Source organism: Clavelina lepadiformis, chromosome 4 (assembly GCF_947623445.1).
Source record: "Clavelina lepadiformis chromosome 4, kaClaLepa1.1, whole genome shotgun sequence".
Classification (NCBI taxonomy): Eukaryota; Metazoa; Chordata; class Ascidiacea; order Aplousobranchia; family Clavelinidae; genus Clavelina; species Clavelina lepadiformis.
Window position 1 is genome coordinate 4000713 of NC_135243.1, and position 24226 is coordinate 4024938.

At 35.2% G+C, this 24226-nt stretch overlaps 2 protein-coding genes and 4 long non-coding RNA genes across 8 annotated transcripts; 1 reads left to right on the forward strand and 5 right to left on the reverse strand.

Annotated features, from left to right (window-relative positions):
• The first annotated feature begins 2594 nt into the window (after nucleotides 1-2594).
• On the forward strand, nucleotides 2595-5352 carry LOC143451618 (uncharacterized). 2 transcript variants are annotated; one of them, XM_076952323.1, is made up of 10 exons: nucleotides 2595-2776; nucleotides 2904-3080; nucleotides 3370-3501; nucleotides 3599-3681; nucleotides 3752-3874; nucleotides 3953-4072; nucleotides 4146-4246; nucleotides 4361-4552; nucleotides 4640-4899; nucleotides 5034-5352. In XM_076952323.1, the coding sequence occupies exons 1-10, from the start codon at nucleotides 2689-2691 to the stop codon at nucleotides 5168-5170; spliced, it is 1413 nt and encodes a 470-aa protein (XP_076808438.1). In that variant the 5' UTR covers nucleotides 2595-2688; the 3' UTR covers nucleotides 5171-5352. The 2 variants fall into 2 exon arrangements, with proteins under 2 accessions (XP_076808438.1, XP_076808437.1); XM_076952322.1 differs by having other exon boundaries at nucleotides 2596-2776; nucleotides 3358-3501.
• Nucleotides 5353-6168: 816 nt separating this feature from the next.
• On the reverse strand, nucleotides 6169-11079 carry LOC143451619 (uncharacterized). The gene is made up of 13 exons (XM_076952324.1): nucleotides 10768-11079; nucleotides 10191-10607; nucleotides 9879-10102; nucleotides 9587-9736; nucleotides 9195-9401; nucleotides 8792-8950; nucleotides 8313-8395; nucleotides 8123-8245; nucleotides 7902-8021; nucleotides 7668-7765; nucleotides 7372-7557; nucleotides 6947-7191; nucleotides 6169-6758 (listed from the first exon to the last, which is right to left on the reverse strand). The coding sequence occupies exons 1-13, from the start codon at nucleotides 10965-10967 to the stop codon at nucleotides 6508-6510; spliced, it is 2463 nt and encodes an 820-aa protein (XP_076808439.1). The 5' UTR covers nucleotides 10968-11079; the 3' UTR covers nucleotides 6169-6507.
• A 1669-nt stretch (nucleotides 11080-12748) lies between these two features.
• LOC143451620 (uncharacterized) lies at nucleotides 12749-14359 on the reverse strand. Its single transcript, XR_013114888.1, has 2 exons — nucleotides 13739-14359; nucleotides 12749-13632 (listed from the first exon to the last, which is right to left on the reverse strand). It is a non-coding gene; the product is annotated as an uncharacterized LOC143451620 (long non-coding RNA).
• A 1413-nt stretch (nucleotides 14360-15772) lies between these two features.
• LOC143451621 (uncharacterized) lies at nucleotides 15773-18035 on the reverse strand. 2 transcript variants are annotated; one of them, XR_013114890.1, is made up of 3 exons: nucleotides 17905-17919; nucleotides 16738-17737; nucleotides 15773-16679 (listed from the first exon to the last, which is right to left on the reverse strand). It is a non-coding gene; the product is annotated as an uncharacterized LOC143451621 (long non-coding RNA). The 2 variants fall into 2 exon arrangements; XR_013114889.1 differs by having other exon boundaries at nucleotides 16738-18035.
• A 1508-nt stretch (nucleotides 18036-19543) lies between these two features.
• LOC143451623 (uncharacterized) lies at nucleotides 19544-20716 on the reverse strand. The gene is made up of 2 exons (XR_013114892.1): nucleotides 20494-20716; nucleotides 19544-20401 (listed from the first exon to the last, which is right to left on the reverse strand). It is a non-coding gene; the product is annotated as an uncharacterized LOC143451623 (long non-coding RNA).
• Nucleotides 20717-22024: 1308 nt separating this feature from the next.
• LOC143451622 (uncharacterized) lies at nucleotides 22025-23168 on the reverse strand. The gene is made up of 2 exons (XR_013114891.1): nucleotides 22969-23168; nucleotides 22025-22875 (listed from the first exon to the last, which is right to left on the reverse strand). It is a non-coding gene; the product is annotated as an uncharacterized LOC143451622 (long non-coding RNA).
• Between the last annotated feature and the right edge of the window lie 1058 nt (nucleotides 23169-24226).

Genomic DNA, 24226 nt, shown 5'->3' on the forward strand with positions numbered 1-24226 from the left:
ATTCAATTCGCACTCGTGGAATGTTTTCAATTACAAAGCACAATTTAACCCTATCCATACCGGGCTCGCGACTTTGCCATTTTCACTAGGTGTGGCCGACACTGCACACACATTTTCAATCGTTAATTACTCGAAAACTATACGTCGTAAACCGATCGGATTTTGACAGGTTTGTAGCAAAAACATCTGCTTCCTGTATACATCATGATTGTAAAGCAAAAGAAAGTGAATGTAGTAAATTAAGTATTTCCACAAGTGATACATTTCTAGAAATTTTTCTTGTTACGCCGCGCCCCCGCTGTGCGGAAAACCAGCTGGCTACAAGAAGAGAACGCAAGAGAATAGTCGAGTTAGTGGTGCGTAAATGAGTGAACAAAAATGATACGCTTCAATGCGGAGAGAGAGCAAAATTATGAAAATATGACAATATCTCAAAAATTACCAACTCCAACTTTATAAAACAAACATGTACAGATAGCTGAACATTTTTTAGGAAAAGTCACCAAATTTCAAGTTTCTACAGCAAACAATGCAACTGTACGCCACGTTTTTCTGTGACTGTGTGCAGGAGAAGCCACACCAAGTGAAAATAGGGTTAAGCACAAAGCTTTGACAGAATGTCTTGGTCCTTGTTATCTTTATGCATGTCAATGTTCAATTTCGATTTTCGATGTAGTACTGCCCAATGCCACACTTGCTCCCTACGTCCCCGAAACCAACAAGAGGTAATTAAGAAAAATCGAAGACTTTTCGATCGAATCGAATCATCGAAGACTAGCATGTCTCCAAGATCGTTGGATGTATTTGGACCTTTTAGCGAGTTATTTGTTGTGTTATTGGTAAAAATATGAGTTATTTAAACTCATTATTTTAAGAAAAACCTCCTTGGTTTATTGTATTCGCGTTGTTGTAACTAAATTTTGATTGTTCCACGTATTGTAAAGTTATTGTAAATTAAGTTTACTATTAACTTTCTAATCTTACAAGTATAATGCTGCCTATATGATCTGGAATCGATCTGACATTCTAACACGTAATTAAAGTTCATAAAATACCGCTGAGAAAATGGCACGCACGTACGTACATCGTATATACAACGTGAAACCAGAACTTTAAAATCACAAACAGTCCAGTGTAGAATCACACACACACACACACCCTCTCACGAGCAAACTGAGGTTTGGAGTTGAAACGAAAAGCGTTTCTTGCTTTGGGTAGGGATGGAAATACGGAAATCTTATATAAACATACGAAAACAAAATGAAACATAGGGTATAGAAAATCACACTAAAATATATGTAGTTGTTGTTGAAATGCAAAGAGCATGTTACATTACACACAGCTCAGCTTATAACAGTCGACATATACTCGGCTGACTTCACATTGCACATCACTGAAAGTGCAAATAAATAATTCATACCATGCATAAAGTGTCTAAATAATAAACATATGTCACAAATATATACGTGAATATACTGTATTAAAACAACACGTATTACGTCACAAAATCAGCACTATACAGCGCTCTACAATCTTGCAATAATGACGGTGCAATGAGAAATAGAACCGCAATGCACAATATAATGCAGTTAATTGCTAAGCGTTAATTGCAAAGCGCAGTTAAGATTGCATCGGACAGTCAACCAATCAGTGCTCGCCACATAGGTGCATTTCATCAAATTACTACGTTGAACAAATGTAAATTGACTTGTGGAGAATGCACGTATACTGCGATGCTCGCCCTTGAAATTAATTATAGATATTGGAATGATGATAATGAATATAATTATTAATAATGTTGCAAGTAATGATTATTATGCTAACATAACTAAGCACCAATCTGCCACCTTTTGTAATACATGTTTGCTCTCTTGTCTCTCCGGCCCCAACAACGTTTACAGAGGACAAGGTAGTTATGATATTATTATTAACTGTCTACTATTTGTGTAATTGCTCTTCAATCGCAATCGCTTGCTATGTTATGGTATATTGTAATGTAATTACTAAATTGTATATATTGTAACTCTATATTATGATATATTGTAATTACTAGGATACTAGTTTAGTTAATTATAATTATTATTTCTTTTACCAGTTTTGTATTATTGTGTTTTTCAGCAACCTTGGATTTGTTTGCCGTTTGCCGAATGTGCAAGCAAGTTATTCGTCTCATCATATTAGTTGAATTGAGGGCGCGCTATTTTAACATTCCACGTGTCCATGTGACGCCGCTGGCTCCCCACGTTGATTAATTGCGTTCTTTGAACATTCTTTCAGCTACATATGTTGCAGCACCACATACTCAGTTCTAATTAAAACTGTTGAGCTTGTGAGTGAAACAGCTGTCAGGTATCGGATTGCCGTTGCGATGTCATAGTTCTGAACGTTACGGTCGATATTTCAGCTTTTTGTCATCTGTTGGAGAACGATCGATTTATACGGCAAGGTTTGTAACTCCAGCAGTGTTTAAAAACGTACAATAGTAAGTGGAAAATACAAGCGATGGTGTCAAATGTTACAAAGAGTTAACAGGGTGCAAGTGTTAAAATGACTCGGAAGGCAAAGGTAAAATAAGCTTCGTGCCGTTAAACAAACTATTTCAATGAAGCTGTTTTAATTTTCCAGAACAACATTGATAAAAGCATTAGTTGCAGTTTGCCGTAACATTTGTGTAATTTCTTTGACACCATGCCTTTGACTGTAACCAGCCCCAGTGAATCTTACTTAAAATGTGAAGAAGAAAACATAACCGAAACTTCCAATGGGAATACTGCTGGTAAGTTGGATGTATGTTTTTTAATCTCGTTGATGGATGCTTGTTGCCATGGTGCTTGTGTTTTCGGTCCGGGGTAAGTGTCTTTCGTATCTAACTCCTCCATGAAACTGACAGGATATTTTACCAGGGGATAAAGAGGAAAGAAATGCATCCACGTCTGTACAGATGCCAAGTGAGGACCTTGGTGTTCTCACTCCACCAAAGGAAGAAGTCCTTAGTAGATCTACAGAGGACTGTACTCTTGATAGCAGTACATCTACCCAAGAGACGGAGCTTGCTGACTGTCCCCAAAGTCAAGTTGAAGGTTGGAAACCGCAGTTTTGTCTTGTTGTAAAGTTTAGAACATCTGAAATTAAACTTGCTACAATTTAAACATCCATGCTGTCATTACTCAAATGGTTTCTATTATATTAGTTTACATTCGTAACTTAAGTTTCCGTGGCCACTACAGTATGGGAGCTCAACGAGAACTACTCTTACTACAGCTAGAACGTATTATGATGCACGATAGCGAGGAGTCCTTACACAATGTTAATTAGCGAATAAGTATTAAGCAAAATGTGTGCGTTTAATAACTACAGAAAATAACGAAGGTTGTGAAAATCCATCAATTTCTGCCGAATCGAAGTTGTGTGAAAAGCTTGAAACAACATTAGACGTGGCCAATGCGTTTCCACAAAGTTCTTCGCTGAAGACGTTGGCAGGGATATTTTCCGATGATTTGAGTGAGTAAATGTCTGGCGCAATTTTCGAGTTTTACTTGTATCCAACAAACAGCTGTTCCCATGTAAAATTTGTATTTAGCTAAGCAATAATTTGTAGATGAACAAGACGGTGGAGTGATCTCAGTACAACGGCAGTGGTCGGCCCCGGTGGACATCAACTTCGTGAACGAAACTTGTGCTGTATGTGGTTTTTTGATTTCGACAATTTTGATAAATCTGTTGCATCTTTCGAATTTCCATTCGTTAACAGATCATAGGGAGCAAAGGCGGCACAATCGAAGTCGGTGACTGCAAGATCATCATTCCAGAAGGAGCTCTACAACACAGCTTTGAGCTAAAATTTGTGCTACTCTTTGGAAAGGAACATTTTACGGTACGTTACACTTTATATAAAATACTTTGCCATGCAATTTTGCAGAAGTTTTCTGCTCCATTTACTCTTTTGCCACAGGTCCCTAGACAGCAAGTTGTGACACCTTCACTACGTTGCGTTCCGCCAACGGAGTTTATGAAACCAATAACCATACAACTTCCAACATGTTATTCTGCTGACCGCACTGTTTCCGTTACGGTGAGTTGCTAAATGTGCAGCTGTGTAGTTCAGTTTTATTATGAAACTTTGAGAGATATTAAACACTTTGCAGCCACAAAAAAGCAAAGATGGAAGGACATGGGAAGACTTAAAAGTTGTCGAACACAAAAACTCTTCATCTATAATTACGTTTGAAACGTCCAGTTTATCTTGGTAAATACATTTTGCTATAATGTCATCGTACTTTCCCTTATTCGGCATACGCTTGGGTGGTTTCCGGTTACAATGTCGCATTACAATGCAGTATTCGTTTTTTTTTCGGTTTAGGCAAAGGGTTGTCGGTAGATGCCCGGATGCAATTGATTTGAGTATTAAGCGATTGTTCTACCTATGCTATCGCCAACCGGCGAGCAGAGATAATGATCCAATCTTTACTTGGGAAATTCGCGATAACGTCATGGTCGACTTACCGTTCTTAGATGAAGTGGATGGAATTTATTTTGGTGTTGCACGCATCAGGTTTCTTTAATGCGAAACATATTGGCGGTTTTCACTTTCAAACTACAGGAGCTAATTAATTAGTAACAAACGTAACTATTTTTTAAGCTCAAAAGATAACCTGCACATAAGACTGTCAGGACAAGACACTACCTTCGACCCAGATGAGTGGATCATTACATTCGAAGATGTTTATGAACAAGGGTCTTTCTTGCAACAACATTTTCGCGTTTCAAAGACAAGCTTTTCCAAGACAAAGGAGCACGTCAACCATGAAAAAGAAACTTACAAATACGAAGTACAGAGTTCCTTGTCAGATGACCCTTTCATCGAAGGACATTTTCCACTTCTGCGCAAATTAGATCCTGGTAACGTTACTTATATTGCTGTATGTAGAATTCACGATTTTGTTTTTATAAATGCAAGAAGCCTTGCAAACCAACTACATTTCTACTAATGAAAAATGTTGCATAATATTAAATTTGTTTCTATTTATTTAAAGAAATGCTACCCAAGGTCACACTGTCCCACAACATGATTCCTGCACTTCCAACCTTCGACGATGAAGATTTTGGAATAAGAGAACAGAAGCCAGGATTTATTGCCAGATGCAGAAGTGTTTTGCGTAAACCCTCTTAAATTGCTCGTTGTGTTTGTTCACAACGTCCTTGAGAAATCCCGACCTTGTATGTTGATCAATTAATCAATTGTATGTTCAATGTTGTCAAGTCTTGTGAGTGTTGTGTGCATTTATCGTGTATGTAGTAAAATAAGCAACCAACATGGTGCTGTGTGAAACCATTAAATTACCTCCAAATTAAGCAATGTTTGTGGAAACCTATAGTTTGTGTTCAATCAGGGTTTTCTCATAACATTAATGTACGTCCACAAATTCGAATGTTTCCGTAGTGAAATCCAACACGGTTGAAACGAAGAAGTTTTAGAAAATTGTATTTAACTTACAACATTCTAGCCTCTCAACAAAAACTGTTAATCTGCTAATTTGCGACTAACCGCTTGCATAAGTGGTTCTACTGATGTCGGAAACTTTTCGTGGTAATACCAACAATGAAACTCTCGAACAAAAGTAATCAAGAGAGTCTGAAATATAGCTGTATGTTTATATATATATTTTTATACCAGTTTTTATGTCACGTGAATTTTGTGCTATGTCATTCATAGCTTGAAACTGTCCAACACACAAAGCCGTAAAACTTCTACTTGCATTCTGATGCCGCTTAGCAATTACGCGGTTTAACGTATTGTTATCGAGATCATTAATTTCTGTAAGCAAAGCAGAATACTGTATAACTAATAATAGATAATTCATTCATATAATGTATTGACTGTATAGGCAATATTTTAAATGACTATGATTTTTGTTTGCTTTTCTACTTTCATCGGAAGTTCTTATAGCAAACAATTCTGCTTTATTTACGGTTTGACCTCGATATATCAGTGATAAATCAATCGTATAAAACAATTACAAAATTTACAAAAATTTTGGGAATAATTTTTTACTATTTAAAACATAACGCATAGCACAGTGCGACGTACCGGTTTAAATTTCACTCGGTAATTTTCAGGTTAATATTTTTCAATTTTGCTGTGTTTAAGTTAATGTCAAAGCGAAGCTTCACACCGTGTAAACTCTACTAAATTAGAACAGATGATCATAAAAATTTGTTTTATTTAAGCCACATTGCTGGTTTTTCACTCATTTTGACCTACATGTGACTATTTCTTTACGACATTAGGCGAGAATAAACTGACAACTAAAAATATTACAGGAAATTTCTTAAAGATAAAACACTTACAGGTTAAAAGAGAAATGTCCGTACACAATCTGCACATAAATGAAAAACAATGAATACAAAAAGAATCTAGAAAATGTTACGTTAGATAGCAATTACGTTGTAAACTCTTTCGAAGACAACGTTTAAAATTAAGGATGATAAAAACAAGTGATTTCATCTTCACACTCCAAGGTGTTTGCAGAAATTTTGGAGTTTCACAGCAAGATCGCTTGTGATGAAATTTACTTCACTTTGATCATAAACGGCTTGATCTTGGCTTGAGTCAATGGCAAGAGGACCCAACATTTCTTCACCATCAGTTTGTTCGGATTTGTTTTGATCACGAGGTACGTGGTCACCTCTTCTTCCAGTGGCAGGAGCGGACACATTTGGAATTGTACAGTGGGAAAGCGTGATCTCTGCTAACCGATCTGTAAACAAAATTTACATAACGATCATACTTACAGTAGTTTTACAACGTATACCGTACAAATAGTGAATACAAATGCTTGTAGTATTTTATCAAAGTATATGACAAAGCATGCGAAAAAACTACAATCTTTACTTGGCCTAACATAAGTTTACTAGTATAGGGAAGGCCACGACTTAATATACTCACTTGGAGATAATATCTTGGGAAAAGCAAAACTGTTTGCAAAAAGTGCTTTATCACTCGACTTTCTCTTAATTTCGAACTTGAAGTATTCTTGTCTATGATAATATTGTTCTTCCTTCTTCGAAATGCGGAAATTTTGTTGCAGGAGAAATCCTTGCTCGAAAATGTCTTTGCTCATTACGATTTTCTCATCTGGTTGGACGATGATATTTGGACTTGAGATCTTTAAGAGCAAATCGTCGTCTGACCTTTACATAAGTTCATTATTACTCATTTTCCTGAAATATTTATTAACAATTGCCCGAAAAACTTACGTTAGTAATAATATTTTGATGTTTTTAAATTTATTTTTCTACAAGAAAACATCAAAACCGGCTAAAATATTTTTGGTCCTTCACCAGCATATACGTGCCCAACCTAATTCGTACCTAACTTCCACAACTCCACAAAAACCTTCTGTCTCTCCTAACGAAACCAGGGGGTTCATGACGTTGTCACGGAGTTCCAAGGTGACGTATGGATCAGAACAGTTGCTTGGATGGCGGTAGCACAAGTAGACCAAAGTTTTCTTAAATGAGCCAATTAGATCTGGCACTTTGCTTACAACTCGGTGCCTGGAGATATTGAGCAAGAGCGACATCTTATTGCTTTCATGCATTTTTGCTTATATCGTGAGATTAAGAGACGCAAGCAGAGTAATGACGATAAAATATTACACACTTACCAAGACAACGACGTCGTTTCAAACATGACAGAATTTCGATAAGAGTCCATGACTTCTTCCAAATCGTCCCAAAGTCTTCCATTTTTACTTTCTTGTACCTGCAATTTTATTGGAATATGATATGATATGTATAATAATATAATATAATGTATAATAATATGATATAATAATATGAGGAATTTGTCTACTGTGTGTGCTGCTACAAAAAGAAAATAAAAATATCTTGCAACTTACCGTAACTGATATATTTTCTTCAGCAGCATAACATGTTGGAAGTTCTACGGTTGCTAATTTCGAAAAGTTATGCGACGGCGAACAACTCAATGTTGGTGTGAGGACAAGTACATTAGGATTCTGAAATAAATAATTAACTGTGTTCAGAAAATGTATTTGCAACGATATTGGCGAAAGTAAATTTTGACAAATTAATGTCAATAACAGACTTTATTTAAAACCTGAAAATGTTCCCTTCCAAAAAGCAGCGTAAATTTGAACTCATTCTTGTTGCTTAGGGCTCCTTGAGGAATGGTAATCTTGCAATCAGACACGTTGATAATACCACCTTCGTTGCCAACGATCTGTATCAGACAAACATCGCAAAAACAATTGATGCCCACATAGGTAATGGAAAAGTAAATTACGTACAGCACATGTTTCGTATACAAATCGTATCTCAACTGGCAACGACCAACATCTTTGTATCGATGTGTTGACAAGATTACTGTCTCCTGCAAAACAGGGTTTAGATTTGAATAAATAAAGCAAAATAAAATCCGGATCTGTTACTATTGCGTTTAAACGAGAGTAACTTGAAAGAGACCACAGCTTTAATACTAAGTCAATATTTTTCCTACAACCATGTCTGATACATTGCATCTACCAGTGCCCATGACGTCTCCAGCTATTTTATTCGTTTTATAGTTAAGGGTCTGGTGGTAAACGTACAACAAATAAAATTTCCATGTGCTCTTGCGAAAGGATAAAATGAAAAATAACTTTTAAACAAATCTGCATTAAAGTAATAAAAACGTTCTACTTCGTATATAAATGACACATTTGTGAATTGTAAAAATACGATTGTAAGTGGCAAGCATAACTAATAGCAAGCAAACCGTCATTTGTACCTTTCGTTGGGGTGTTAACCTTTTGCAATGCATTCAGTGGAGTATTTGACGATGCCACCTTGTCCGCTTCCAAAGCGATTTCGTCAAAACTTTTGTTCAGCTTTGACTCATTAGAAGATAAAGTTGAACAGTTTATGGAGTTTCCAGTGAGATTAACATCTGATTGAGTTAAGACTTGTCGTGAATGTTGAGTTTGGTCATCATAATTTAATCAGCATTTTTAAAACTAACGGTTGGCCAAAATTTGGAGCCATAGGAGCAACGTATCAAGAATAACAATTTAATATTGTAAATGGTACAACGATTTTTTATCGTAAATTAGTCATAATATTTCATGGAATCATTCTTTTGTATTTCTGAGTTGCGTATAAAAACTGAAGCTGGAAAATATTCTGGTGTGTACCTTCTTCCTCGACTTGCAGAGAAGTTTCATTTTCAAAATTCAATAGATGAGGATCATCTTGGGAGAAAAAGGTGATATTTTGCTCATTTTTATCCGGAGACTCACCGGAAAGAGACGCCATTGGTGGAGTAGAAACTCCTAATATACTTTGACGACTCACATCTTCCATTTTTGGTGTTGAGGTCCACTCAGTTCCTATATTTTCTCCTAATGAATTGTAGGAACAACTAAATCTTACATTCATGGTCTGAATGTTACCCTATGCACTACATCACCACGCTTATGAAAAGCCCATACACAGTACCTCAATTACAAAAAATACAGTACAGTAATAAAATATTCAGCGTTTTTCTTGCAAATAAAAAACTTGTTTGTTGGTTTAAAAACATTACCTATGTGGTTTAGACAGAAAAGAACATCAAGGGGCTCGTCACAATCAGCTGCATGTTTGACTTTGTGCAGTCGCTTTGCGATACCAGAAGCTTGCTTAAGCTTTTTTGTGCCACTAAGATTGATTTCTGTTTCATTCAACATTTCTAAAACTAAAGCAGTGTGACGTATAAATGCGGATGATTAATCCGTATAATTTATTCAAGAATATCATTATATTTTTAATTCAACACAAACAGCAACAAACAAAGAAGTGTTAGAAAAGTTTTCCTCTTAGATCAGAGATATGCTCACTAGTATCAGCATCTGGTCTTCCATCCTTGTTAATGTTTGCACACTTCAAGGCAACCTTTTTCAGAAGAATAATGATGGAGGAAACCGGAATACTTTTGCTTAATTCATCTCCGAGCTCAGCGGGACTGAACGTCAAGATTGGTTGATCCAACGAAGCGAGGAAAGCAAACTCAATTTGGGTCAATAGATATCGTGTTATAATTTCGTAAGCTACCTGTGAAGCGCTGCAAGTAACACAAAGGAACTGCTTTGAAATAGTAAACATTTGCAACAAACTGGAAAACTAACAATTTCTGGCAGTTAAGACCTCACCAATAAATATCCAAGAGCTTCAGATCTTCTGGAGTTACTAAACGGAGCAGCTGGAATTCATCACGGTTCAAGACATCCTGACCACACGCGTCGACATTGATTTTCTTGAAGTCACTCAATTTTACAGTTAGGTCTTCTGTTAGTAGGATGCTGCACGAAGTCAGGTTTCCGTGAACAATGGGTATAGGTTGGTTGTGTAGATACTGCAGTGCTTCGAATACTTCTGTGAGAATGCGATGTCTCAGCCACCATGGAAAAATAGGAGCCAACTTCGTTGCACGCAACAGCTGCGCTAGATTTCCGCATTCTGGACATTCCGTCACAATGCCGGCAAAGCCAGGCCATTTTGTGACACCGTAAAACCGGCCGATGTTTTTGTGGTTGATTTTTTTTCTTCTGTCGATTTCGCGAAGCATTCTAAAGTAATGTACATATTTGCAAATAAAAAGTTGCAATGAAATGAATTCCTATTTTTGTTTGAAAGATACCCAAGACGGCTACTCCAACTTTTAACCTGTTTGTCGTTTGACATTGGCCTTAAAAAGATTTTAGAGGGTTCGTAAAGTTTTTGACTTACATTTCATAACCTTGATATTCTTCGTCAAATGAATGATGGCCGCTACTAGACGTTCGCTGTCTGAAAACTTTGACAACAACTCTGCCCAAACTGTGATGCTGGCATTTCTGAAACGTAGCGATCGCACTTTTCTCCAACTGGTCATCTTTCCTAGTACGAAAATCTGACGCGTCAAAGTTCTGGAAGTTGCTAAACGACATTGTTTGAAGGGATTTTCAAATTACATAGGATACATAGGCAAGAAAGCTGTAACGTAATTTCATTACATTTTTCGTTCTAAAGGTTATAACATAAAAATATCCAAAACTCCTTAATCGATTCACTTAACTAGCTTTTGCTTCCATCAAGTTTGTAATTGTGTATAACAGCTTCATAGTAGTAAGCTTAACGGGACTATAATTACATTTCCTCAAAATTAATTACAAAATACTGCATAATATTTCAGAGAAATCGTGCGTAAATATACTGTATATGCTGACCAACCATCATCACCTAACTGTCTTAAATTACGCAGAATTGATTTTATTAAAAATGACGAGCAGTAACTCTTGGCAGAAACGTGCAAACTCGTTAACGTCCACGCAGGAGTGATGTGATGTGCTGAGGAGAAAAATGTTAAAAACGTAACTAATTAAAGCAACCAGCCAGAGGCGTCACATGCGCGCATGGCAAGCCAGAGTCAAGAGAGAAGGGGATTCCCTGTAACATGATGATCTTGAACCTGAAAAGCAAGCAATGAGAACAAGTCACTTGTGCTTGAAAGCAGTGGGCAATGGCCAAATTTCCAAAGAAAAATTTCATAAAAAATGAAAAAAAAATAAAGGGTATTTATGCAGGAATAAATAAAGACTAACACAGTTGCAGGACAGATGTTATCTATCGAAACTGCAAAAGATTTTTTATACCTTCACCTTTTTCAAACGACTAAAAGACTCGAGTAGAATCTTACAATACAATCTACAGGCAAATGCAAGTTAATAGTGCGAGCGTCCGGGAAAAAACCAAACGTTTAAAAAGCAAACAGGCTTTTAAACGCATACGTATAGATGAGGGCTTCTCAAACTGTTGGTCGCGACCCCGTTTGGGGTCATGAAACAAATTCAATTTTAATAAATGAATTATAAAAGGGTTGCAGGTTTAACTTAAAAGTTTGACAAGCCCTAGTATAGATTAAAACAATCACACCTTAAACATGGAAATATACGGTACAGTATGCTCAGTATATGGTCAACCTCTGAAAAGTTTGTCGTTTTTGATATTTCTGATACTTCACGTTTTAAACTCATAATTTATAGCTTAAATATTTTTTCATGGTAACTAGGTATAAGACTATTTTTTGGACCATCTTTATTGTACCAAAAGTGTAACTTAAGGTTGTGAAATTATATGGTGACAACAAATTGCTCTGAAATCGACATTTCAAAATCCTATATTATAATAGATATAATAAATAAAAACATAATTACCGTTTATTTTTTTGGTAATATTTTTGAATTTTATGTTTATCTTCGCAAAAGCATATTTAAGTAAAAAAGTTCATATTCGTAGCAAATAAATCAAACGTGATTACTATAAATTTTCGTAAAACATAATTATGCCTGTTGAGTGCTGGTATGCTTTGTATGTATAAGATTTATGTTTGTTTGTCCAATACCGCTTGTTGGGTTAGGTAGTGAGTATAGTTCAGTGCAAGGCTTCAAATATTTCATTGAATAAAATCGTGCGTTCAAAGTTTTCCAGTTTCCTCTTAAATAAACCTAAAAAGGTATTGTACAGTAACCTGAGCTTATCTACTTCCAGTGAAACATTAAATAGCTGAAAAGTTGGTATGCTCATTCTTCCCAACACAAACCGCCCATTGCTTTAGCAATAAGCTACTTCATTAATGCAAATGTTACTTGCTAGTTACCATTACAAATGAAAACATTACAGCAACATATCGTTGAAGTACTTCCAAGTCGCATGAAACAAAAACAAGAAATCTGCTAACGGCGATTTTATTCAAATTCACAGCAAGTAAAAGGATTCGGTCTTTACCCGAGGCAGAAACTTGGCACAATTTAACACAAACTGAACAGCAGTTGGCTGACAGTGGGAAAGTATTTACAAATATTAAACGCGCATCAATCACAGTATAGAAAAGTAAATGTTATGATGGCGGCAAAACACGTTAAAAAAATTTCTGATGATAATGTCGTTGCTTAATTTTTAACGCGCAGCAAGTACAAAGATATCACTTAGCCTGATGGCGGCAAACACAAGACAAATAACGAAAATAATCACAAGCGCTTTCTTATGGTGGCAGTAATACTTAAGCAAAGGAAAGATCGTAAGATGGCTGGAGACACAGGTGGTTGTGAAATATTAAATACATGAAAATATTATGTACAAGCAGTTAATGGACAGTGGCGGATGACAGCAACTATATACAATTATCCGCAAAATTAAAACACCGATACGTATCACAGGTTGGTATTTGAGCAAAATCAATATATGATTGCTAAAAATACTTGAACTTATTTGAAAAGTCTTTGTGGGCAGTATTTGCCTAACAGTAAAAATAAAAGTAACACCCATGCAAGGACAGAAAACGACACTTAAAAATGGACAACATTTTTTACAGGTGGCATTTTCGTAACAATTCCATAGTGAATTGCTGAAAATACTGGAACTATTTTCCTTGGGGAATCAACCATTATAACTAACACCAAGATGAAACCACCCATACGAATCAGCCATCAACAACCTAACCAAACGGGAAGGTTTTGTTTCTTTTTATGAATTGGTGATCAGGCTCCAAACGGTTTGCGAGGAAATTGAACAAGGTGGCTTCTACCCTCTAATCGATCAGGCTTGCATAAAGATCTGTTTCCGGAACGAAAACAAAATAATTCCGTGATGTCAAACCACAAGTAGTGTTTACATTAGTAAATTCAAGTTTGTAATCATGCAGAACTGAAATTGAACTCACCATTCTATTTCTTCATTTTAATTCACAAGAAAACTTTCGCTCTTTGTAGAAACCGTTCCCCACTGGACACTGCTGCATCATCGCGACAGGATTCATCACGGTGACCTTTGACGATTGCTCTCTTTTCAAAAAGGTCACCTTTACCAGTGTGGAAGAGGCTTTGCAACTGTGAAATTCAATTAACTTCTACTGTTCGGAAATTATCATCACTTCACCAATATTGCTCTGGAAAAGTTAAGAAGACTTCACCGTATATTTAACTATTTATTCGCAAATTAGTTAAAATCGTTCAAACCATACTCCAGCATTTCGTGAAACAATGTCGTCAGGTCATAACAAAAACTTCACGTTCATTTTATATGAAACCAGTGATATGTGAAAGCCTGGTTACATACATCGACGGTATAGAAACACTAGACATTATAGTAAGCTGCCCTTCCTAAACTGTACTGAGTTGCTTCTAGCTCGAACACTTCAAATTCCTAAATTCGGAATTTATGAACAAGTCACTCAAATACAATGGAAGTGAAGCAAAATTTCTTCATCTGAGCAACAATCGTTTGACTACTTTACCTGCAATACCTTGACACCTGCTGACTTCACGTGGCAAAAATCCGTAAATCCACAAATTTGTCTGTTTATCTGTGAAATCACTTTATATAGAGTAACACGTGTTCGAAAGAATTTTAAAAAGATCCGAATTAATCAACGTGGTCTGCCTTCGGCGTCACATGGACGTGTGGAATGTTAAAATCAATTAAAGTGAATTCAATAAAAATGTTATTTATGCAATCCTTAATTTTTAAATTTCACACTAAAAGAGGGAAAAGAATAAAAAAAAATCATAAAACGCAAACTAATCACAAAAGAATTTTATTTGCAACAAATTCCAATCATCGTTATTAAAGTGTTCCATATTAGTTAATGTACACCTTGAGAAATCATCCTCCAAATCAAATTTAGCAAATCAACATTTATAGCTTAATCACATCCAACCCCGCAACAAATAAGCATGTTATCGTCTTAAGCGATAAAAACAATTGTTTAAACCGAGATTCAATCGTTTTTAAATTATATGCTTGAATTCTGGAATATACCCGCTATTTTGTTTAAACAATGATCTTATATAAATTAAGACTTTATTTTACTTATTTCAAGAAGCTTTAAACAAGATGAATAACACCTGGGATCAACTCGCGTTTTACTCGGTCTTTTGCATAACAATCTCAGATTGATAAAGCATTTCTTCAAAGCTTTGAGAGAAATTGTTGAAATTTCAGCTGCTAGGATATTGAATAAGTTTGTTTCGCTTTACAAGGTCTTGATATACTAAATTATGTGAAGCAAGAAATTTTTATGGTGATTTTAATTTGTTATGAATATAAATAAGGCTGCGACTTTCTCTTTCAATTCAGAACATCTACTGGACATGAGATCTTTTTTTATTTTGTTGGCATTTTTAACGTTTATTATGCAATGTATACGTTATTTAAAACGTTTGTTTTTTCGAGTTGTTAAAATTGTTTCTTGATGGGAATGTTTTGCGAAAACATACGTGGTGTGCGAATGTCAATAGAATATCTGTATTACTTCAAAAATTACAGCGGTTTCCAAACCACTATTACCGATAGTGACTTCCTACTCACTTTATTAGCAGACGTTCTGTTTGGCAGTGCTTCAGAAAAACTCTTACACCGCCATTATAATAACGAAAATCAAAAAACTTTGGATAATACCTTTCTCCTTAAATGAAGTTTATTTCCTTACTAGAGCTTATTTTCAACAAAACTTGGTAAGTGGGTTGTCTGGAGAATCTGTTATTATTACATTATTGTTGTTTTAGAAAATTTGCGTACTTCACTGACTATGTGATTGTGGTGGTGTCATCAATCAGTATATTATGATTGTAAGGCGGAAAATTCATGTAATTAACAAATACGCAAAACCTTAAAAAACTTTAAAACCAAACTTTGTGATCTACCAACTATATTCCAAACGTATTCTTTGAGGTTATGCAAACATGAACTCGCTTAATCCCCATATTGCCAGCGTTTAATGCATTAGAAACGAAACAATCATCATCAACTGTAACACGTGCTGCGCTGTATTTTCTTACATTTGCCGGAATTAGACGAGGCTTGGCAGTAAACGATGAACCAAAAATAATGCAAGAGCACAACCAAAACAAATATTTCCTTCTGCGTTGGCGGCCAATACTTGAGAATATTTACAAAGCTGCAAGATACAAACACTAAATTTGCTCGACTAAATTAATAAACTCAGTATACATAAACACCCGCCCACCCACCATATGGCATCTTTATTTAACTCTTATGAATTATTTAAAAATGCTGAAACTTTTAGATCGGCCTGTCAGACAATTTAAATAAATCTACCACCAACACCAAATCGCTACAAATTGCAGGTGAGTAACAATCACGTCTTCACCGAATATGCTGCAAAAAACGCAAGCAAGCGCTGGGCGCTTAACCCCTTACTGGTCAAATGTACGCTGAAATCAAAGTATATACACGGAGCAAATATATAAACGTTCATCAAGTACAAAATATTTAGTTTTGATGACGGAAATTGCTTGATAGCTTACAGTTTTAAACATCGTTACAAACAGCCTTGTTTCTGTAAAGGCGGTTTATAGTTTAGAAATATCAGAAGTTAATCAATCAGAAGCAATTTATCTGATGGCGTCTTAGGATTTCCACAAGTCTTTTCAAAGGATGGCATTTAAACAATTTTTGACGGATTGCTAACAATACTAAAACTACAGGTCTTCATTATGTAGGAAAACATGCCACAAAAATATTCAACACAGTGATGAGTTAACTGGTGTTTCTTGCTCCAAACGTTGAACAAATCGAACCAGTTTGCTTCAATACTCGAACCGTTCAGACGCGTTACAGAATCTGCTTTTCGTTAAGTAAATCTTTAAAAAATTACAAACTTGTAGGTTAAATCATATTATCTGCATGGCAAGGACTTACCGCTCATTTGTTTTTGCATCATCGCGACACAATTCATCTTGGTGACCTTTTGACGATTGCACTCTTTTCAAGGAGGTCATCTTTATCAGTTTGAAAGAGAGACGCATTTCAGCTGTAGAGTTTCTTGTGCAGCGCTTGGAGAGAAAAACATCACTATAATGCCTATAAGCTGGCAGTATAATGTTTCATTACTTCACCAACATCCTGTAAAAATTGGTATTTGTTAATTGTTTAATCGCAACTTAGTTAATTTTTGCTTTCACAAAAAACCTAATCGAAGAATGTTTAGTTTTAGTTAAACCAAATAATCTAAACGAAACAGCAACTACAGTAGCTAAAAGCAGAACGTCTTGTAATATCTATTTTCTCTCAGACTGTTTTCCTACTAACTGCAACGCATTTCCTCCAGTGCTAACAAAAACAATGTTTTCTCCGTAAAAGGCGACTAACAATAAAAACTAAACAAGATACATTCTAAAGTTTATAACAATCGGGAGAGAAAATACGAGAATGAAGCCAGTTAACGTGGATTGCCGGCGGCATCGAACAAACGCGTGGAATTATCATCAAGCAAAATAATGAGCGATATAACACGCCCGGTACTAAACGTTGAGCGCATGGCAACAAAATATGCGTTCATTGCAGTAATGCTGAAATGAAAAATGATGTGAAATGGAAAGGCAAAAAATATCATCAACTGAAAATATAAATCCTCAAATACACAACAAAATCATATTATTATTTTATGTGAAGATTGCGTGTTGCTTGATTTTTTCTTTTGCTTGTTCTTACTATTGAATTTGAAAATTAAGCATTGCATCAATGTATTTTGTTGTTCAGTGTCAAAGCACTTTATAACTTTCGTTGAAGTTTTTGTCCAAAAACTTCAACTGCTGACCTCAGTTTGGTTGGTTGTAACATTCCATCGGTCCAATTGACGCCCGGGGCACGTTTGGTCTCATTCGCATGATGAACTATTTATGCGTGATGTGCTCTTAAGCTTAAGCAAATTTAAATAAAAAAATTTAGATTATAAAAATGTTAATGTCAGGTATTAGTCAAATTGTCCTTCCCAACAAAACTGGCGACAGGCAAATCGGCATCGATTCAATTATCATTCTTTTGCGACAGGTTTTCCTCATGTTTGTAAAACTGTTAAAAACTTACTTATGTTACGGAACCTTCTTGCTTTCGAATGCCAAGCTATGTTCCCACATTCACGGTGAAACGCGACACCATCAGTAAAACATAAGACATGACCTTATTTTATTGAACAGCCTCCACGAACCAAAACCAAAACCGACCTTTTCAAATCATTTAACAAACGGCTTTTATAAGATACAAAAAGCAAGGTGCCAAACTATTGATAAGATAAAAGTGCACAAAACGTGAGGTAAACAACGGTAATTGCAATTAATCAACTAAAACCAAAACACTATAAAGTAATCAACGCACTAGAGAATTAACACACCATAAAAACGGTAAAAGACAAAATGCTATAAATAACAAGTGACCTAATTTCTTTACACTTACACTTCACAAACTTGCGTTACTAAATTCTTGAATTGACCTTATCAAATGCTACAAGATTTTTAGAGGTCAAAAGCTACAAAATCCACGGTTTAAGTTAAAATCAGTTTTCCCAACTACACCTACTACATATGTGTAGGAGGTATGGTGTACATCTTCAAAGTGACAGGGAAAATGCTATGAAAACTTTGTTTTTGAACCAAAAAACAGTTGTCATTAAGTTTTAATATTAATTAATCAATAAATTTATTGTCATCAGTTGTTTTAGGAGCAGTTGTCTGAAAATGAATCAAAATATTTGATGTTACTTACGACGGTGGTAACAGCGATTATGACGTACAAACATAGGTAAGCGATGGTGTTTGTTTGACTCCAAAATGTTACAAGTATGGTAGTAAATCGGTGTGCTAAAAGTCGCGTTTTAAGTAAATTAAAAAGTTAAAAGTTTTTTAAGTAAAATGGAAAACTGGTAAAGAGAAAAGTGTAAACGTGAACTTGAATTTAAAATTTCTCATTTTTGTCATTTAGTAATAATTGCTTAATCGATAAACAATACTCAGAAATGTTTCGCCTGGTGTATTTACTAACAACTGTTTTTATAAATGTATAACATGACGTGGTAAATGTACCACTACCAATGTACTGCTTTTGTCACTCGCAGCTCATTTAAACTGTTATTTGTGGCCATCGGTCGTGTGGTGTGTAAGCAAACATGAATCAATCTGATTTCCATGCGAAGATACTTTTCATAAAAAGCAGTGAAAGCACTGAAGGACTGATCTGAACAGCTCAACAGCATTGAACGTGTCGATGATAAAATCAGAATCTTGAGATTTCTTACTGTAATCTCCTTCATTTCTCTCTAAAATAAAACTAATTAAAACTCATCACATCTCCAAAATTTCATTATTATATTCTTGCATTTTTCAAGTTGGATTTTGTTGTACACTACATGATAGATTCAAATTAAAACGGATTATTAATGTACCACAGGACGTGGTTAATGTACCACTAATAAAGTACTTCTTTTACCACTTGCAGCTCATTTTTATTGTTATTTGTGGTCATCGGCTATGTGGTGTGAAGGCAACCATGGTTCAAAACTTCAAATAGCCTAAATTTCATTCGAAAATTCAATCGCTAAAATTCTTTTGCGCATTATTGGCTTTTTAAATTTGTAATCATGACGTGACAAAGTGAGATCCATGCATATTTTTGGTATCCGGGATGCATATCCAGTATATAAATTGTTCAAATTACCACAACATTCTGAGAATTATACTTTTCACAATATTTTATTGCAGTTGTTATAAAAATAACATAAAATATTGGCAGCTAACATACAAACCAAACAGCACTAACACAATTTACTTCGGTAGTTCACATTTGGGCACAATTTGCACGTTGGCGGCTGATCAATAGGAATATCACGATCAAACACAATATTCGGTTTTCCATGGCGTCTAATTGTTACTAAAATATATACAATTAGTAAACACAGAGCAAACACAAATAATGTTTGGTCTGGGCAGTGAGACTTGCGCATAAAATAACATTTTACTGGGGACAGAACAATGGTGTGATGGCGGTTTGACACCAATATGTACAGTATTTACAATTAACCACACATCGAGCACCGGGAGGTATTCTCAAGCATTTCAATAAATTGATTGCTTTATTAAATACTGAACTTTCTTAAGAGTGCAAACTTTCAGGGCAGACAGTACAACACCAAAAACAAAAACACCAAAACTCCAAAGGGTCATTGACCTTACGGAGGCATGAGATTAAACATTTAACGCGCATCAGTCACAAAACTTCTGATGGCGGCCCAAGACTTTAAAAATATAACGAAATTTTCAAGCATTTAAAGATGGATTGCAAAAATGCTTGAACTTTAGGAAATGGCATGTTGGCAGTATTCGCCATAATATCAATTACAGCCAATACAGACACCAAATCAGCACCAAAACCAATCAACAAACTCCAACAAACCAACTGCAAAATAAAGTTGAAGCTTGGATGAATTGGCGATCAGAACTCTTTCCAATCCAAACATACTGCGAGGTAATTGAACCAGATTGTTTCTACCCTCGGGTTGTTCAGTCGTGCTACAAAATCCATTCATTCAAACCTGAAAAGCAACAAAATACGCATAACACAAAGAATTCATATTATTTTATTTTGCAGCTTTGCCTGTTAAAAATGTGTTGATTTTAGCTTCACCATTTGTTAATCTTCGTCTTCAATCATAGTTACACAAATCATCTTGTTGACACACTTGCGATGTAGCTTCGTAAGTCCCTGAACGACATTGTTTGGAAAAAATTATGCAACTACACAAGTCAATAACATTTCATCATTTCACCAACATAGATCTGTAAAAATTGAACACAACATTTTCAAACCTTGCGTCTGTATTGAATTAAAACAAGGAGCGACTAGTTGTGATACTTGCAAATAAACCAACTCCACGAGTTAATGCCATTTTAAAGGATACAATAACCAGTGGAAAGAATGTCAATTAACGTGGCTTGCCCGCACATGAACGCTTGGAATGTTAAAATCAAGCGAAGTGATGAGACAAATAACACGCCCAGGACGAAACAATCAAACCATTGGCAAGAAATGTACAATTGCATTAAAGCAAAATTGACTAAAAGAAAATTCCATTTCTTATAAATGTAAAATAAAAGGAGAAAACCAATCGTTGGTCACTTGCCTTTACAAAAAAATATACGACTTAAGTTAAACTTTTAAACACCCTGATTAAACTGTTGTTTTATATTAACAAATATATATATGAATTTATTACACATTAAACAAATGTTACCACTAGCTGGGGTTTGGCTGTTCAAATTAAATATGGTCCCCAAGGGTAACATTTCACGGGCATTGTAAAAACTTATGCTTGCATTTTGTACGAATATTCTAGTTTTTCTACTTTTATCAGCAAGTGTTTGTACATATTGTACGAATGATAACTTTGTATACCCTGGAAAGTTGGAGCTACAAAAACATCTTTGTTTTTGCTTGACGTAATTTATATGTGTTTTGTATTAGCCGCCACCATACAACTTTTCTTTGTGTTTATTGAAAGTAGCCATCAGGAAGTAACTGTTTCAGGTTGATATATGCGTATATAAATGCAAATAGTAAGTATGTGCTGTCATCAAATAAGTTGATTCATATTTAACTTTGTCATTATTTTAAAAATTAGTTGACATCAGATCCATATTCGGACTAATTTTTGTTAAAGCGTTGGGTAAAATCAAAAAAAAATTTCGCCTTAAATCAGAAGGCATTTTCCTATATAAGTATACGCATAGAGTAGGTTTTTTTAATAGTATATAGTATAGTTTGGCAGTTGAATAATGGTATGCCTCCATCAAGAAAAGAAATGAACTGTAATTTGGTTGTAATTTAATTGTAATTTTCTTAAGTCTTACTTAGTGGAATCCCCTTCAGTTTTCTCTAAAATAAAACCATTTACAACTCAGCACTTCACTAAACATTCGATATTATATACTCTACATTAAATGATAGATTCAAATTAAACAGGAAAAGTGCTGTGGCCGTTTAACGTTGCGTTTAACTGATATTTGAATGACGTCACAAAGCGAGATCCATGCATGTCTTTGGTATTTCGGCCAAGTAATCTACGAAAACTACAAGTCTGGCACCAGGGAAGCAAATCCAGTAAATAAATCATTCGCATTACCGTTACCGTTTACAGTTGATTAAATTCTGAGCAATATACTTGTTACAACATTTTATTGCAGTTGTTATAGAAATAACATAAAATATTGGCAGCTAACATACAAACCACACAGCACTAATACAGAATACTAGGCTGTTTACATTTTAGCACAATTTTCACGTTGGCGGTTGATACATAAGAATTTCACGACCATCAAACACAACATTCAGATGGCGTATGACAGTTAGTACAATATCGTCAAATTGTGAACACAGAGCAAACACAAATAACGTTTGGGCTGGGCAGTGAGATTTGCACATAAAAAAGAAACATTTTACGGAGGACAAAACATCTAAGTGGTGCGATGGCGGTTGAAAACAATATGTACAAGTATTTACAATTAACCGCACATCGAGCACCGGAAGGTATTCTCAAGCATTTCAATAAATTGATTGCTCTGTAAATACTGGAACATCCTTAACGGGCTGGTTTCGAGGGCAGACAGTACAACACCAAAAATAAAAACACCACACTCCTAGGTCATTGACCTTACGGAGGCATGAGCTTAAACATTTAACGCGCATCAGTCACAAAAATTCTGATGGCGGCGCAAGACTTTAAAAGGTAAAAAAAATTTTCAAGCATTTAAAGATGGATTGCAAAAACACTTGAAATTTAGGAAATGGCATGTTTGCAGTATTTGCTGAATATCGATTACAGCCAATACAGACACCAAATCAGTACCAGAACCAATCAACAAACCCCAACCAACCAACTGCAAAGAAAGTTGAAGCTTGGATGAGCTGGCGATCAGAACTCTGTGATCCAAACAGGCTGCGAGGTAATTGAACCAGATTGTTTCTACCCTCGGGTTGTTCAGTCGTGCTACAAAATCCATTCATTCAAACCTGAAAAGCAACAAAATAAGCATAACACAAAGATTTCATATTTAATGAATTTTCAGCTTCGCCTTGATAAAAACATGTTGATTTTAGTTTTACCATTTGTTAATCTTCGTCTTCAATCATCGTTACACAAATCATCTTGTTGACGCACTTGCGATGTAGCTTCGTAAGTCACTGAACAACATCGTTTGGAAAGAATTATGCAACTACACAAGTCAATAACATTTCATCATTTCACCAATAAATATCTGTAAACATTGAACACAAGATTTTTAAAACTTTCAGCTGACACAAGAAGCGACTAGTTGTATTACTTGCAAATAAACCAAATCCACGAGTTAATGCCATTTTAAAGGATACAATAACCAGTGGAAAGAATGTCAATTAACGTGGCTTGCCGGCATATGAACGCTTGGAATGTTAAAATCAAGCAAAGTGATGAGACAAATAACACGCCTGGGACGAAACAATCAAACCATTGGAAAAAAATGTACAAATGCATTGAAGCAAAATTGATTAAAAGAAAGTTCCATTTCTTATAAATGTAAAATAAAAGAAGAAAACCAATCGTTGGTCACTTGCCTTTACCTAAAAATATACGACCTAAGTTAAACTTTTACACACCCTGATTAAACTGTTGTTTTATATTACCAAATATATATATGAATTTATTACACAGTAAACAAATGTTACCACTAGCTGGGGTTTGGCTGTTCAATTTAAATATGGTCCCCAAGGGTAACATTTCACGGGCATTGTAAAAAATTATGCTTGCATTTTGTACGAATATTCTAGTTTTTCTACTTTTATCCGCAAGTGTTTGTACATATTGTACGAATGATAACTTTGTATACCTTGGAAAGTTGGAGCTATCAAAACATCTTTGTTTTGCTTGACGTAATTTATATGTGTTAAGTATTAACCGCCACCATACAACTTATCTTTGTGTTTATTGAAAGTAGCCATCAGGAAGTAACTGCTTCAGGTTGATATATGCGTACATAAATGCAAATAGTAAGTATGTGCTGCCAACAAATAAGTTGACTCATATTTAACTTTTTCATTATTTTAAAAATTAGTTGACATCAGATCCATATTCGGACTAATTTTTGTTAAAGCGTGGGGTAAAATCAAAAAAAAATTTCGCCTTAAATCAGAAGGCATTTTCCTATATAAGTATACGCATAGAGTAGGTTTTTTTAATAGTATATAGTATAGTTTGGCAGTTGAATAATGGTATGCCTCCATCAAGAAAAGAAATGAACTGTAATTTGGTTGTAATTTAACTGTAATTTTCTTAAGTCTTACTTAGTGGAATCCCCTTCAGTTTTCTCTAAAATAAAACCATTTACAA